General features: G+C 48.1%; 2 protein-coding genes across 11 annotated transcripts in view; both read left to right on the plus strand.

Moving 5' to 3' along the window:
- Positions 1-400: 400 nt before the first annotated feature.
- BANF1 (barrier to autointegration nuclear assembly factor 1) lies at positions 401-12,974 on the plus strand. 9 transcript variants are annotated; one of them, XM_070950700.1, is made up of 5 exons: positions 444-483; positions 6,348-6,486; positions 7,246-7,307; positions 10,971-11,115; positions 12,333-12,974. In XM_070950700.1, the coding sequence occupies exons 4-5, from the start codon at positions 10,993-10,995 to the stop codon at positions 12,477-12,479; spliced, it is 270 nt and encodes an 89-aa protein (XP_070806801.1). In that variant the 5' UTR covers positions 444-483; positions 6,348-6,486; positions 7,246-7,307; positions 10,971-10,992; the 3' UTR covers positions 12,480-12,974. The 9 variants fall into 9 exon arrangements, with proteins under 9 accessions (XP_070806805.1, XP_070806801.1, XP_070806804.1 ...); XM_070950703.1 differs by having other exon boundaries at positions 7,246-7,302; XM_070950702.1 differs by having other exon boundaries at positions 6,348-6,473.
- Positions 12,975-14,886: 1,912 nt separating this feature from the next.
- Positions 14,887-16,489, plus strand: part of CTSF (cathepsin F) — a 30,441-nt gene continuing 28,838 nt past the window's right edge. For both annotated transcript variants that reach the window (XM_070950968.1, XM_070950967.1), the window contains exon 1: positions 14,887-15,116. In XM_070950968.1, the coding sequence (XP_070807069.1) occupies positions 14,904-15,116 (213 nt within the window). In that variant the 5' untranslated portion in view covers positions 14,887-14,903. The remainder of the gene's footprint in view (positions 15,117-16,489) is intronic.

The raw sequence follows: 16,489 nt of genomic DNA on the forward strand, positions 1-16,489 counted from the left end.
TAAGGGCAGAAGCCGCCTCTGCCAGAAGTTTGTCACGTGTCAGTTCCTTAAAGGGGCAGGGGCTCCTCAACTAACCTATCTGTGTAAGGCAGCGTTTCCCATCCTCCTCTACTTTAAGATGGCTGGGGCGTTCTGGGAGTTGAAGTCCACCCATCTTAAAGCGGCCTTGATGGGGAATATTGGTAAAAACAAAGTATTTTTCACTGTCTACCCATCTTTCCAATTAGTCAATCATTTTAATTGCATTAGATCGTTTAATCTTCTCCTCCAACCAGACCTGGGGCAGAAACGGAACAGGCTCCAAAGGCCATAGAGACTCCACCGGGCGCCTAGAACGCCCCCAGAGCCGTAGAGAAAGCGAGGCCGTCGGAAGTCCAGAGCGCCCTTTCTCCTCGGTGCTTTAGCGCGCTTAAAGCCGCCGCCCCCCGCGACCCGGAAGCAGACTCGCGGATTGCGCGGGAGTGACGGTTGGAGCGCGAGTAGGTGAGAGTCCGGGGGGGGGGGGGACGATGGGGCTGTCGCGGCCGCTGGGGCAGGGGGCGCCTTCGCGGGGTCAGAGGTCAAGAGGGAAGTGTGGGGGAGGGAGAGCGCGGGCGCGGGAGGCCGAGCTCGTCACTAAACGAGGAGGGGGGGAAAGAATCACGTCGATGGGGTCTTCTATGGGGAATCGTCCCGCAGGCCCCGATAATAAGTAATTTTTATAGTGTATTATAAAATTATACTATGCAATTCTGTGCGATGATGATGTATAAGCATATATGCAAGAAATATATTTAGAAATATAGGCCTATGTATATGTATGTGTGTGTGTGTGTATGTATAATATTTAAAATCTTATATATATGCTTATACATATGTCTGGGTTTGTGTTTATATTTAATTTAATGATTTAAACTTATTTGTCGCCTTTCTTGCCGCGGGGCTCACCACACCGAAAGGAAGAAATCAAAAGTGGAAACTAAGCAGAAGTAAAATAATAAGAGCAATAAAATAAACAATGACAAAGAAAATATGAGAATACCTCAATACAATGATAAAAAGACATATGTGATATGTGTGTGTACATATATAATTAGTAATGTGTGTGTGCATATGTATAATATATACGTATACACACACAATATCTAACTTTGTATATGTGTGTGGGTGTATAATATGTGTATGTGGGGGTGCATAATAATTGCATATATGATGTATATATATAATTAATATAATTATGTGTATAATGATAATGATATATATAATTATGTGGGTGATTATAATTATGTGGATATGGATATACAGTGGGGCAAAAAAGTATTCAGTCAGCCACCAATTGTGCAAGTTCGCCCACTTAAAAACATGAGAGAGGCCTGTAATTGTCATCATAGGTAGACCTAAACTATGAGAGACAAAATGAGAAAACAAATCCAGACAATCACATTGTCTGATTTGGAAAGAATTTATTTGCAAATTATGGTGGAAATAAGTATTTGGTCACCTACAAACAAGCAAGATTTCTGGCTCTCACAGACCTGTAACTTCTTCTTTAAGAGGCTCCTCTGTCCTCCACTCATTACCTGTATTAATGGCACCTGTTTGAACTTGTTATCAGTATAAAAGACACCTGTCCACAACCTCAAACAGTCACACTCCAAACTCCACTATGGTGAAGACCAAAGAGCTGTCGAAGGACACCAGAAACAAAATTGTAGACCTGCACCAGGCTGGGAAGACTCAATCTGCAATAGGCAAGCAGCTTGGTGTGAAGAAATCAACTGTGGAAGCAATAATTAGAAAATGGAAGACATACAAGACCACTGATAATCTCTCTCGATCTGGGGCTCCATACAAGATCTCACCCTGTGGGGTCAAAATGATCACAAGAACGGTGAGCAAAAATCCCAGAACCACATGCGGAGACCTAGTGAATGACCTGCAGAGAGCTGGGATCAACGTAACAAAGGCTACCATCAGTAACACACTACGCCGCCAGGGACTCAGATCCTGCAGTGCCAGACGTGTCCCCCTGCTTAAGCCAGTACATGTCCGGGCCTGTCTGAAGTTTGCTAGAGAGCATTTGGATGATCCAAAGAGGATTGGGAGAATGTCATATGGTCAGAAGTAGAACTGTTTGGTAGAAACACAACTCGTCGTGTTTGGAGGAGAGAGAATGCTGAGTTGCTTACAGAAAAAGTTTGACCTCTGTCATTGCCAACAAAGGATATATAACAAAGTATGGAGATGAACTTTTGATATTGACCAAATACTTATTTTCCACCATAATTTGCAAATAAATTCTTTCCAAATCAGACAATGTGATTGTCTGGATTTGTTTTCTCATTTTGTCTCCCATAGTTGAGGTCTATGTATGATGACAATTACAGGCCTCTCTCATCTTTTTAAGTGGGAGAACTTGCACAATTGGTGGCTGACTAAATACTTTTTTGCCCCACTGTATGTGTATCTATATAAAACTGTGTGCATGGTGTGTGTGTGTGTGTGTGTGTGTGTGTGTGTGTGTGTGTGCGTGCATGAGTGGGTAGACTCTTTAAGGTGGCTGGGTTTGTGGAACCTCCTTGCAAAAGGTAAAAGGGAAGAATCCTTGCAAGAGAAGCTGCCTAAAGTTACGCAGGGTGAAGAAAGTCCCGGATGGAGCTCTATCGATGGCCCAGGGGAGCTAATACGGTGGTGGGGAGAGTTTGGAGGAAAGCCACGGACCCCGCAAGGACCAGGGCGGTGCCTGAGGGTACCCTGGGAGGCCATAGGAGAGCCTTGAACCAGGTGGCAAAAGCACCTGCACTCCGACCATTAGACTAAGGGGCCCTTTGAAGCTTCTGGTTGCCTCCAAGGACTGCCCCAGGTAGAGAGTGTGGATGTAGCCTGATATGTAAACTTGACTTTCAGGAGACTTTCCACAAGGGTTATGTAAATGGCCATCGCTGTGGTGATTGTCATAAGTCACTTGTGTCCCCCTTCATTCTTTGAAGGGCGAGAACAAGGAAAGTAAATGTAAGCTTAATGCTGAACATTATTCTAATCTATTTAGTAATGAATGCTTTAATGTCTTAATTACTTTTCATTTGTTTCATATCTTATAAGCCATCCAGAGTCACCTAGTGAGCCAGATGGGTGGGACAGGAGTTCAGTAAATAAAATGAAATGAAAAAAATACTTGTAAGATGAATAAAACCAAGAGGAAACAAAGCCAGCTCAGGAGGGATGGCCAGAGGCATCTGACCCATTTCTTAATTTGTTGCAGCCCCGTTAACTGGTTTGGCCCTGAAGGCATCTGCGCGAGTCAAAGCTTCACTTTTACAGTTAATAAAAAACATTCATGATCGTGTTTATCTATGGGGAGAAAAACATTCAGCCACAGTAGCACAGAGCAGGGGTGGGCAACTAGAATGCCTTTCTGTGGGCTTCTTTTTTCAGCCTTGCCCACCAGCCCCATGGCCGGATTAAGGATTGTCCCATGGCGTGGGTTTTCTGTCCTTCCCACCAAAGTTGTGCAGTAAACTGGCAGTCCTCGACATACAACCATAATGGAGCCTTCCTATTACAGTTGCATGTCATAACAAGCAATCCATCAGGTCTTATGACCTTGTTTTGCAGTGGTTTTAAGCAAATCTCTGTGGCTGTTAAAGCTAAGGGATGCTGTTTTGCCGAAAACCAGAAACACAGGAAGTCCTTGACTTGCGATCACAATTGAGCCCCAAATTCCTGTTGCTAAGTGAGACAGCTATTAATTGAATTTTGCCTATTGTACAACCTTTCTTGCCGTGGTTGTTCAGTGAATCACTGCAGTTGTTAAGTAACACAATTAAATGACTGTCAGCTGCCACCTCACTCACTTGTGCAGTGACAGTCTGCCATCAGCTGTGGGGAGGGTGGAAGGAAGGGTGGATGCTTGGGGGGGAAAGTGAAAGTAACACCTGCTTGGGGAAAGCAAAAGTAACTGCTGTATCCCTCCCCCACCCCAAAGATGCTGTTTCAAGGCCACCTGGCTGGGAGAAGAATGCAGCTACATACCAACCTCCGCTTGAAGCATCTTGCTTGAACCTGATTGGTCGGGGGAGGGGGGGGGCAACTGATGGGAGGTAGCTAAGGGTGGGAAAAATTGAGCTTAGGGATTCTGGTGCACGATTCTCAGGTCTGGCTATGCACCACTGCAACACCTTTGACTTCTAATCAAGCTGTACCTTTCTCAACAAATGGAGCCAAGGGTCGTTTCTGTTTAGAGGTTGAAGTGCTGGCTGGTCTGACGATCTGGCTTCCCCATTGATTTTGCCTTGTCAGAAGATCACAAAGGGGGTCATGTGATCCTGGGGACCCTGCAACCCTCATAAATCCATGCCACTTGCCAAGCGTCCAAATTTTGATCACGTGACCACGGGGATGCTGCAACGACCGTGAAAACGGTCATAAGTCACTTTTTTCAGTGCTGTTAACAGGATCACCTGTAAGTGCCTGTGTTCAGCAACACTATTGTAGAACACAGTCACCTGACTGCAAACCACTTTAAATGCCACCAGGTTCCTGAGTTCACATGACCAGGGAGGGTGCCCGACCATTAGAACTTTGAATCTTGGTTGTCGGTCCCCTTTTCTGGGCCAGTTGTGGTCATAAGTCGAGGACTACTGTAACCTGTTGATCGCTCTTGCCCTTAAACAGAAATTGCCCAATGAGATTTGCAAAGTAGCCGGACTAGCCTTATAGTAACTCCACACCAGAGTTTCCCATAGTAACGGATGTAGGGAGATGTAATAGGATATCTTGAAACAGTTTCTAGGTGCTTCTTCCTTACATGAGCTTTAAACTTCATTATGCTTGGCTGGAAGAAGTGAGAAGGAGACTGGCAAATGCACAGGGTAGGAAGAAATTCCACTTACCTTACCTACCCGTTGTTCTCCTTGCATATTTCTGGCAGCTGCTCTTAGTATTATTGTAGGCAACTTAGTCTTCGCTTCGGCTGCATTGAGTCTGGCCAGATGTTAGAAAATCCAAGTACCATTCCCAGGTCATTGCACTTGAGGGATCTAGCACCTATGTGGGTGGGCAACTCTGCCCCCTTTACGACCCATGGCCTTCAACTCCCAAAGTTCCTGCTGGCTCAGGAGCTCTGGGAGTTGAAGTCCACAGGTCGTAAAGGGTCCTTCCATTCCCCACCATCCAGTCAGAGGTGAAGAAGCTTCTTGGATGGGAAGCGGAAAAAAGAAGAAAGTCCAGTTGCCTCCTGAAAAAGCCCTTTTGGGACACCCACGACCTGGATGATGGGCGAGAATCTCCAGAGATTCCCATCCCTGATCCAGCAGATGGTGCTGTTGTATTACTTTGCTATCTCTCCTGACCACAACATTGCTTTGTTTAGTTGCATTAAGTGTATAAACACACACACACACACACACCCCCTTGGAAATAATCCTCTTCTCCCGGGAAATGAGAGCAGCCATGCAGGAATCCCCACAAGGCTGCTGCTCTTTCTGATACAGGGTTAGAGCTTCGTAAAATGAAAGTGTTTGGAGACCAGATTTTCAGAAGTTGGCATTAATTTTATTTTGATCCTTTTTTTTATAGCACCCGTATTTTGCCAAGCCCAGGTGAATTGTTGCATCGTGCACTGAAGTGGCTATGACCGTTTTTCACACTTGCAATCCCCATGATCAGCTGATCAAAACCCAGGCCCTTGGCAACCAGCTCGCATTTATGACGGTGGCAGAGTCCTGGGGCCGTGGTGATATTCAGCCGCTTTAGACCGGTTCAGGTGAACCGGTAGTGGTGGGCCCACCCCGCCCAGGCGCTATGCTGTCCTATTTAGCCACGTTTTCTAAGCTGCACTCATGTGTGCAAGCCACCCGCGCGAGCAAAGCGCGACCTCACATTTTCAGCACACAGCGAACCGGTAGTAAAATTCTGTGAAACCCAGCTCTGTCCTTGGGTCCTGTGATTGATTCCCTTTGTGACCTCCTGCCAACAAAGTCGACGGGGAAGCCAAATTAATTAACAGCCACGTTACGAACTTTGAACTACGGTGATTCGCTTAACAACTGTGGCAAGAAAGGGCCTAAAATGATGCAGAGCTCACTTAACAGCCGTCTTGCCAGCAATGGACATTTTGGGCTCAATTGGGGCCGTAAGTTGAGGACTGCCTGTATGCACAATGGATGGGTTGATTCTGCATAGGATGGCTGGTCCTGCAGCTGCAGGTAAATCTTCAGTTTACAATGAGAATTGAGCCCAAAATGAGACTGAAGTGAATTTTGCCCATTTTTATACGACTGTTCTTGCCACGGTTGTTAAGTGAATCACTGCAAGTGTTAAGTTAGTCACACGGTTGCTAAGTGATTCCACCTTTCCCGTCAACTTAGCTTGTGAGAAGATTGCCAAAGGGGATCACGGGACTCTGTGACATTGCAACCGTCCTAAAGATGAGTCAGCTGCCAAGCACTTGAATTTGGATCACGTGACCGAGGGAATGCTGCAATAGTGGTGAAGTAAGAAACGGTCGTAAGTCACTTTTTTTAGTGCCATTGTAACTTTGAGCGGTCACTTAATGCCCTGTTATAATTCGAGGACTACTGTACTTAGCTGCTAAGTAACAGAAGGATTTCTAGGGCACTGTCAGCATCTTGACCTGGACTTCAAAGCTCCTTGCGTGAGTCTGGCGGAGAGAGAGAGCATCAGTTGCATTTTCCACTTAGTTTCCAAATGCAACCCCTTGTAAATTGCCGTGTAGTAGCCTCACACCTTAGCAGGATCGCTCTGCTGTTTTCCCACACGATCTGGCTTCCGTCTGTGGAAAGGTTCCCATTCTTCCTTCAGATTGTGAATCAACTTGTCTAATTTTCCCTTCCTCAAAGGGAAACCAGTAAAACCGGTTGAGGAGACAAATTTCGCCTGTGTAAACTCAAGTCAGTGACAAGAGACACGGTGCAGCCTCTGTTACTAATATGCTAGAGTTAGTAACCGTATCGCTGCCAGTGTTTAAAGTTTGAAAGTAGTTTGTTTTTCCAGCTTCTAAAAATCATAAAATTGGAAGGGACACCTACTGCAACCCCCTTGGCTTAGTGCAGGATCTTACCAAAGCGGGGGGGGGGGGAGGGTGTGTGTGTGTGTCTCCAAACTAGGCAACTTTTAAGACTTGTGGACTTCAATGCCCAGAATTCCTCAGCCAACAAGGTCTTAAAAGTTGCCGAATTTGGAGAGAAAAATAATTTGATTTATGCTCAGGGATAGTCATTAAACTCTTGCTATTTCTCATTACAGGTAGTCCTCGACTTACGACCACAATTGAGCCCCAGATTTCCATTGCTAAGCAAGATAGTTGAGTGAGTTTTGTCCCGTTGTATGACCTTTCAGTTGTTAAGTGAATCACTGCAGGTGTTAAGCGAGTCACACGGTAGTTATGTGAATCCAGCTTCCCCGTTGACTTTGTCCGAAAAGGGGGTGGTATGACCCCAAGACACACTGCAGCCGTCATAACTATGAGTCAGTTGCCAAACATTTTAATTTTGATCACATGATCCTGGCGTTGCTGTAGCAGTTGTGCGAAAAGCGTTCATAAATCACTTTTTCTTTAGTGCCGTCGTTAAGCTTGAACGGTCACTAAAGGAACTATTGTAAGTGAAGGACTACCTGTGCTATATGGCAGCCAGCTTCCTAGTAGGGCAGGGGTGTCAAACTTGATTTCATTGAGGGCCGCATGTGTTTGACCTCGGGGGGGGGGCAAGTGGACTGGCCAGGGTGGGCGTGGCCAGCTCGATGTCATTTTTGCCACAATGGCCTCCTGCAGCCCTCTGCCAGTGAAAATGGAGCTTGGGGAGGCTGTGCACAGCCCGCTTGGGCTACATTTTAGGCCGCGATGGCCTCCTGCAGTCTTCAACCAGTGAAAACGGAGCTCAGGAGTGCCACGCACAGCCTCCTGAGCCCCCTTTTCTCCGGCAGAGGGTTGCAGGCTGTCACAGCTCGAAACAGAGCCCAGGAGGGCTGCACATGGCCCTCCCGAGCTCCCTTTTTTCTGGCAGAGGCCCCGCGGGCCGGTCCTTCAGTGTTTCCAGGGCGCCCCCCCAGGGCCTGGAGTAGGGGGATGCACCCTTCATCAGACAGCCTGTTCTTGGCAATTCTTGCTGGCAGGAATTTTTCCTAGCATCTGATCCAGATCTCCTCCCCTGTGGTTCAGCCCATGGGGCCTGGGTGTGCCCTTTCCTGTCGGCTGCTATCGGCCTTTCCTTCTGCTGCTAATCCTGCCCACCTGGTTTTCCGTCTTCTCGCCATCTTTGGTGTGGTAGCCCTTGGCTGCACAAGCTTCCGCTTGTTAATGTCCTTGGGAAGATCGCAGTGCCCCAACCTGAAGTGAACAGGCAGGCCTTGACTTAACAACCGCACTGGAACCCAAAATTTCTTTTGCTAAGTGACAGTCGTTAAGTGAGTTTTGCCCCGTTTTACAACCTTTCTTGTCACAGTTACATGAATCACGGCAGCTGTTAACTTAGTAACACGGTAGATAAGTAAATCTGGCTTCTTCCATTGGCTTTGCTTGTCAGAAAGCTGCAAAAGGGGGAAAATATTGGATCACGTGACTCTGGGACCCTGCAACCTTAATAATGCCAAGCATCCAAATTTTGATCACGTGACCACAGGGATGGTGCAATGGTGGTCAGTGCGAAAAATGGTCATGAGTTACTTTTTTCAGGGCCCGTTGTAACCTCGAACTGTCACTAAAGGAACTGTTGTAAGTCAAGGACTGCCTGTATAAGTAGAGCCTGATCAAGAGGTTCCTAAGTCCCTTTAAAAATTGTTAGCAATATTTATCTTACAGTTTGAATGTTTTTTAATGCTGTAAGCCAGGGGTCTCCAAACTTGGCAACTTTAAGCCTGGTGGACTTCAACTCCCAGAATTCCCCAGCCAGGCTTAAAGTTGCCAAGGTTGGAGACCCCTGCAGTGTAAGCCATCCAGAATCACTTAGAAATGAGATGGGCGGCAAATAAGTTTAATCAATAAATTGTGAAATAAATGACAGAATAGAGCGAAACTATTTCAGGTGAATCAAATCAGCCTGAATGGGTATTGGAATGCAGCTGTTGCATATGGGATGGGCTCTTACCTGTCGGAACATGCTCCCTTCCCGCTCAAGCAGATGATTATTAGTAAAGTTGTGAATAGCGCAGAGCTTAGGACAGAGCTGAACTGGGGCTCCATTGTGGAGATAATTAGGATCTATGTGTGTGTCAGCCTCCGCTTTTATATTACTTGCCTGCTACGGCTGCCATTGTAACGGGGGGAGGGGGGGACTGTCTGGATGTCTGGGGGGGGGGGAAGTGAGCTGGTGGAGTGAATTGGAGAAAGTTTTCCTCAGCGCTTTCTCTGCAGCTGGGAGGCATGCTGATAACCAGTCAAGGTCAACCATCCTGGCATACCAGAAGGATGGGGCCATCGGAAGCTGCACCCCACATGACACCCTGGGAGGGATGTGGATTGGATAATCCTGACTGGACCTTTGGGGGGAGAGTTTTAAGAATGTTTTCTATATGTGATTTTTCCACCTATTGCCTCAGACCTTGCTTTTCCTTGGTTGCATTCAGTTCATACTCAGTAAAAGTACCTCTCTCTATGAAAATGGAGTCGGGGGTTTTCTTTCTTGAGTACTGAAAGGAGGCATACCTGACAGTGTTTTGGATGCTTTGCTGATGTCCAGGTATATTATGTCCATGGCATACCCTCAATCAAAGTAGCAACTGTATAGATAAGACAGTTGGGTTGTCCTGGGATCACCAACATGCTGTTTAATCATCTGCTAAAGGATCTGACCTAAAAGAGACTTCAAGCTGACATACTTTTCCTGGTCCTCTTCCTTTCTGTTTTTAAAAATAGAGATATTGTATTTGCTCTCCTTTAATCCTCTCACAAGTTCTCAAAGGTTATGCTTGGCAGATTGGCTGACACTTCTACTAACCAGCTCCTTCAGGTTGACATTCATCTGGCTCTGGAGACTAGAATTTGTTTACAGTCACTACATTAAATTAGCTAAATTCTCCTTGCCCGTCCCGAACTGCTCCTGTCCCTCTTTTACTAATGGCACAATTGCATCCAGCAAAGCTTTGTTTCTGAGATTAGGCATAAAATAGGAATTAAGTCCAACCTGTAGACTTTCAAATCCCACTATTCCTGAGCCAGCACCAGATGTCACAGCTGCCATTCGGCTGAGCTACGCCTCGCACACTGACAGCCTGACTTTAGTAACGGGGGAAGGAGGCAGGGAGGGAACCACGAGGAATCCAAACCAAGCTGTGCTGGTCCTGTGAGAAGGAACCATGTTACCAAGGACGTGCCGAAGGAATGCAGAATCAGCAAGTCCTCAAAATGAGGGACTGTCACCCAAACAATTTGTTAAAACCTCTTTGGACTGTCACTGTGGCCGGGGGAAAGGGAAAATTAACTGTAATGTTTGCACGCGAAAACCTCAGATCCAGCTTTGCTTCTGCTTAGGGTGGATAAAAATCAATGATTTTTTTTTTTAAAAAAAAATAAAATCGGATTTTTAAAAAATTTAAATCAGATTTTTTTCTATTTAAATTGGATTTTTTTTTATTTTTATCAAATTTATTTTAATAAAATGCTTTCGGACTAAAAATCTATCTAAAGATAGATTTTTAAGTTACATTCATAATTTAGTTTATTCAGCGTGAAATGGAGCTTAGTTATGTAGTATGAGGCTGTATATTCTGCAATATTGGGACTGTCAGTCAATAGCGGGACAGAGGAGGAGCCACTGTGGGACAGAGACGACAGTTGCTCTTTAAAAATTATAATTTAAATTGAGTTGATTTAAATCAAGCCTTTTTACTAGTGATTTAAATCATGATTTAAATCAACTTGATTTAAATCAGTTCCACCCTGCTTCTGCTGTAACCACTTTGGTTCTAATAAAGTATGTTCTGGGCTAAACATGAGTCTTTCTTTTCTGACTGACACTCGATCTCTTGCTTCCCAGCCAGGGCAAGGCAGCAGCCGACATGACAACCAGCCAGAAGCACCGGGACTTTGTGGCTGAGCCGATGGGCGAGAAGCCGGTTGGCACGTTAGCGGGGATTGGAGATGTCCTTGGCAAGAGGCTGGAAGACAAAGGATTTGACAAGGTATCCTTTGAGCCCCTAAATCTGAAAGCCAAACCAGGATCGTAGCTGCAGAGAGGCCGATGCCGTTTTCTTTTCCTGGGTAAATCATTCTGAGCCCTTGAGAAATGTTAGTGGGGTCTCTGTAACTTTGGGGGAAGCAGCCTCGCTTTTCTACGGTCTGTCCCAGGGGAAGAGCCGATCGTGGCCCAACTGGAAGAGCCAGTCTGGAGAGACCTAGAACTAAGCCAGAGACAAGAGGTCGGTCAATGCTTCGCCCATCCTGTTCCCAGGCTGCCCCCAGGAGACCCGGGGTAAAAGTGTAGTGCCTCCATTTCCAGTGCAAACTCACTTATTTGATAAATTCATATAGCCACACATAGCTGACTCTGGGTGACTGAAAACCTTTATAAAAAAAACTCTGCATAATAAAGACCTGTTTTTTAAAAAACCAGCCACCCCGCAAGGTGGCAACAACACAATCAAATCAGTCACTTGATTGGCTCCTCTCCATTTGGGGGCCCCAGGAGACCACCGGTAGAAACACGTTTTTAGAGCCTTGGAAAAAGCAGGGTGGGGGCCAAGGTGCCTACAGCAGGACTAGAACTCACCGTCTCCTGGTGATTAGCCCACAATCACCCAGCTGGCTTTCATGCCTAAGGCAGGACAAGAACTTGCCGCCTCCTGGTGATGGAGCTAAAGTCAGCTTGCCATCTTTCATACCTAAAGCAGAATTAGAACTCACGATCAAAAGCGGAGATCTTCACAGTTCTGGGGTACCAGAACCTTTATTTGCTTTATTCATTGTATTTATTGACCTAAATTCCTGCGCTGCCCATCTCGCTATCCAACGACTCTTTAGCCTCCCCGTGGCTTTGTTTTCCATCAGGGGTGTCAAACTCGATTTCATTGAGGGCCGCATCAGGGTTGTGTTTGACTTCGGGGGGGGGCATGGCCAGCTCGATGTCACTCATGTGGGGGGCACTTGTGGTGGCTGAGGGATCTGCAGCCCTCGGCCAGTGAAAACAGAGCTCAGGAGGGCCACATGCAGCCCTCCCGGACTCCGTTTTCACCGGCAGAGGCTCCGCAGGCCGATCCTTCACTGTTTCTAGGGCGGCCCCACAGGCCGGATCCAGCCCGAGGGCCTTGAGTTTGACACCCCTGTTTTGCGCTCTGACACCAATCCCTTTTGCTCACTGCCTTCCCTTTCTTTCCTTTCCCTTCCCCTCCCTTGCACCCAGGCATACGTAGTGCTGGGCCAGTTCTTAGTGCTGAAGAAGGACGAAGACCTCTTCCGCGAATGGCTGAAGGACACGTGTGGAGCCAACGCCAAACAATCCAGAGACTGTCACGGGTGCCTGCGCGAGTGGTGTGACGCCTTCTTGTGAAGGTGGCGGGTCAAAGCCGGGTGGGGGCTCTGAGGGCTTCTGTAGGTAGCTGACCGTTGATCCATTCCCTGATCCTCTTCCGCAGAAACTCCCTCTCGGCTTTGCAGCATGCCCCAGGCTCCTTTCGGGATCTCCCTCTGAAAACTAGACAAAAACGATTGCGCCTTTTTAATCCCCCTCAACCCCGGCCCCTCCAAAGAGGGAGTTGAGAAGGGCACCGTGTTCCGGTCTTGACCCCTGACTAGTTTTCCCCTTTTGTAGCTTCGTCTGTTGAATTCTTCCTTAGCACTTCCCTGCTGAATTCTCGCCTTTCCTGGGCTTGCAGTTTAAAACTCCTGGTTCCAAAAAAATTGAGATTTGTATTATGAAAATTGGGCAGAGGTTCTTGGTCTCTTCTCAGATCTCTGGGTAACTTGACAGCAGTGTGGCTGAACGTCAGGAACCCAAATAACATTGCCATGTTTTTAAATCAATAAAAATCAGCTGTGTTTAAAATCTGGGGTGCTTGAAAAGTTATTGCAGGGGGGTGGTGTCTGCTTGTCAGCAGCATGCCTGAGGGTTACTGGAAGAGGTGTGGGTTGGGGGTAGATCCCATGTAGGGGTGTGTGGCAAGTCTGCCCCCCCCCCCACTCCCGGTTGCATCAGTCGCTGAGTTGAAAGAAAATTTGGGAGTTGCTCTCTTAATCTCACTATACAATAGGGGTGATCAACCTTTGCAAGATCTGTGGACTTCAACTCCCAGAATAGCTGGTTGGGGAATGCTGGGAGTTGAAGTCCACAAGTGATAATATTGCCAAGGATGGAATGACATCCACATGGAGGGAAGTAAGCAGTGGGGTGCCACAAGGCTTTGTCTTAGGTCCAGGACTCTTCAATATCTTCATAAATGACTTAGAGAAAAGAAGAGGAACTCATCAAATTTGCGGATGACACTAAGCTGGCAGGTATAGCCAACACCCCAGAAGACAAGCTCAAGGTCCAGATGGATCTCGACAGACTTGGAACACTGGGCCCTTTCTAACAAAATGAAATTCAGCTTAGATAAAAGGAAAGTCTTATTCTTGGGCAAGAAAAGCCAACTGTGTAGATACAGACTAGGTAAAACTTGGCTTAACTGTGGAAGGGACCTTGGCGTCCTAATGGACAAAGATTTAAATAGGAGCCAGCCGTGTGCAGCAGCTGCCCAAAAAAGCCAACACAGTTCTAGGCTGCATCAACAGAGGGATAGAATCAAGATCACGTGAAGGGTTAATACCGCTCTATAAAGCCTTGGGAAGGCCACACTTGGAATTCTGCATCCAGTTTTGGTCGCCATGATGTAAAAAAGATGCTGAGACTCTAGTCTAGAAAGAGTGCAGAGAAGAGCAACAAAGAGGATTAAGGGACTGGAGGCTAAAATATATGACGAATGGTTGCAGGAATTGGGTATAGGTAGCCTTGTGAAAAGAAGGACCAGGGGAGACAGGAGAGCAGTCTCCCAACATTTGAGGGGCTGCCACAGAGAGGAGGAAGGGGGTCCAGCTATTCTCCAAAGCACCAGAAGGCTGAATAAGCAGCAACGAATGGAAACTGATCAAGGAGAAGCAACCTAGAACTAAGGAGAGATTTCCATACAGTGAGTAGAATTAATCAGTGGAACGGTTTCCCTCCAGAAGTTGTGGGGGCTCCATCACTGGAGAGAAGAGACTCGACAACCATTTGTCTGAAATGGTCTAAGGCATTGGCAGCTTTAAGACTTGTGGACTTCAATTCCCAGAATTCTCCAGCCAGCTATGGTATGCTGGCTGGAGAATTCTGGGACTTGAAGTCCACAAGTCTTAAAGTTTGAAGACCTCTGGTCTAAGGTCTCCTGCTGGAGCAGGGGGCCGGATAGAAGACCTCCGGGGTCCCTTCCAACTATTATTCTACGTTTAAGTATGCACAGCCCCTCCCTCCCGGGAATCCGGACTACATGCATTCCACCGCAAAGAGGCTTAGCCCGGTTTCCGTCCCTCCTGCCTTTGCACGTGCAAAGGATCCCAACAGCCGCATTTACGCAAGACAGGCAGCTTCACAAAATCAAACCAGGGTTTGGAATCGGGGTTGGACCTCTCCTAGCCCAACCTTGCTCCAGCAGGAGACCTTATATAAGGGTTGCAATTGACCAGGTCGTTTGGAGGCGAGACGGGGGGGAGTTGCATCCCTCCCCAGAGCCGGCCGCTTTTGCGCGCAGGGAAGCCGAGCTCGCAAAGGCTACGAGCGGCGAGGAGCTGCAGCGGGGCGCCCGGGGGCGCCTGAGCTGCGTGCCGAGCACTGACCCAACAAAACAGGGGGCGGGCGGAAAGGAGGCCCCGCCCCCTTTCCCGGGTGGGGAGTGGGCAGCCGGGGGGGCGGGGGAAGCGCTGCAGCCTGTCGGTGCCGCCGGCGGCTCAGGCGCTTTGGAGGATGGCGGCGGCGACGGCGACTGCGCTTCTCGGGCTGCTGCTGCTGCTGCTGCTGCTGCTGGCGGCGCCCGCCGCGCTGGCGGCTCCGGGCTGGGCTGTGCCGGTGGACGTGCGCGGGGACTCGGTGCGGGAGGCGGCCCGCTTCGCCCTGGCCGAGGCTTTCCCCCAAGGGCATCCCCGAGGACTGTGGGCGCTGCGCGGAGCCAGGACGCAGGTCAGCCGCCGGGACAGCGCTTGCGGGGGGCGCCAGGTTGGAGTTGCGCGCAGCCCAAGCCGGGGAAGCAGGGGAGGGGGCGCCTTCTCTGCAGGATAGGGAGGGAGGGGGCGACTACTGGACGGGCTGGGGGGGGGTCTTTCCCCCCTCTTAGAAAATGGCTCTCCAAACTAGACCAGGGGGAACCCCTCATTCTGGGCATTGCGGACTACACTTTCCATGAGCCCTTGCCAGCGCTTGAGCTGGTGGGAGTTGTGGTCCAAAGGGCCAGGCTCCCTTCCCTTCCAAGGCACCGAGGCCCTTCCCCTGCTCCAGGATCTGCCTGGACCCCCATCCGGCCTAAAGTCTATTCAAAGCATGGGCAGAAGAATATGAATGTTCTCCTCTTTCCCCGCCACCAAGGATGTCCCCTCCTCCTCCTCACCTCCCTTGTTTATCCTCTCGGAAGTTCTGAATCAGTAACAGTTGGAAGGGACCTTGGAGGTCATCTAGTCCAACCCCCTGCTCACGCAGGAGACCTGTACTAGGGATTCAAACCTTTCTGATCGACAAGTTACTCAGCGGCTGCTCCATCCGTTGTTGTAAAGCAGAAAGGAACGGAATACATTCTAAATCGGGGGTGTCCACTCTGGGGAGCTTGAAGAGCTGCAGACTTCAACTCCCAGAGTTCCCCAGCCAGCCAAGCTTGGCTGCCTGGGGAACTCTGGGAGTTGAAATCCTCAGGTCTTCAAGTTCCCCAGAGTGGACACCCCTGCTCTTGAGGAATTAGAGCCAATATCATTTGCACCCTTAGTGATGCAGGACAGAGAATTTTTGCATCTGAAAAAAAAAGTGCCGTTTCTTAACAGCCTGATGCTGAAGCCATACCGTATAACTTCGCACACCCCTGGTCTCCATAGAACTTGGATTCCAATGCCCATCATCCTTGGATCAGCCTCTTGGAATTAGGAGGCTTGTGACCCCCGTTTATCTGGCGATCGGAGAAAGCTCCTTGGAAAAGAGAGAGGGAAGAGGGTGCCAGGAGCTTCCTGCCCCCCCCCCCCCCCACAATTGCCTGAAATGAAGCCCGGGATTCAGAATAATGTTGCTGGAGCTGTTGACTCCAATTAACGTTGATTTGGGTTCAGAGCTGAGCCTGGAGGATGGCCTTTTCATGGGCTTTGGATGTGTTACGTAAGAGGATTAAATCATTGACTAAATGCCACATGCGCCTCAGCTGACCAGCCAGCCAAAGAGTCCCTAAGCTGGTTGACCTCCTTTTTCTCTTCTTTTTTTTTTAGGGCAGGATTCCTGAGGTTCTGTTTTGTTCTGTTTTGTTTTATGGATTTTATTTTACTATATTTTATTATTTTGTGCTGTTTCATTTTAGTTCA

Source organism: Pituophis catenifer, unplaced genomic scaffold (assembly GCF_029215685.1).
Source record: "Pituophis catenifer annectens isolate HBS135680 unplaced genomic scaffold, rPitCat1.0.hap2 SCAF_10, whole genome shotgun sequence".
NCBI lineage: Eukaryota > Metazoa > Chordata > Lepidosauria > Squamata > Colubridae > Pituophis > Pituophis catenifer.

Excerpts from the sequence above, each read along its gene's own strand:
- BANF1 (XM_070950704.1), top strand. The coding sequence starts at position 10,993 with ATGACAACCAGCCAGAAGCACCGGGACTTTGTGGCTGAGCCGATGGGC. Across the intron at positions 11,116-12,332 it reads AAGACAAAGGATTTGACAAG|GCATACGTAGTGCTGGGCCA; the intron begins GTATCCTTTGAG and ends CCTTGCACCCAG.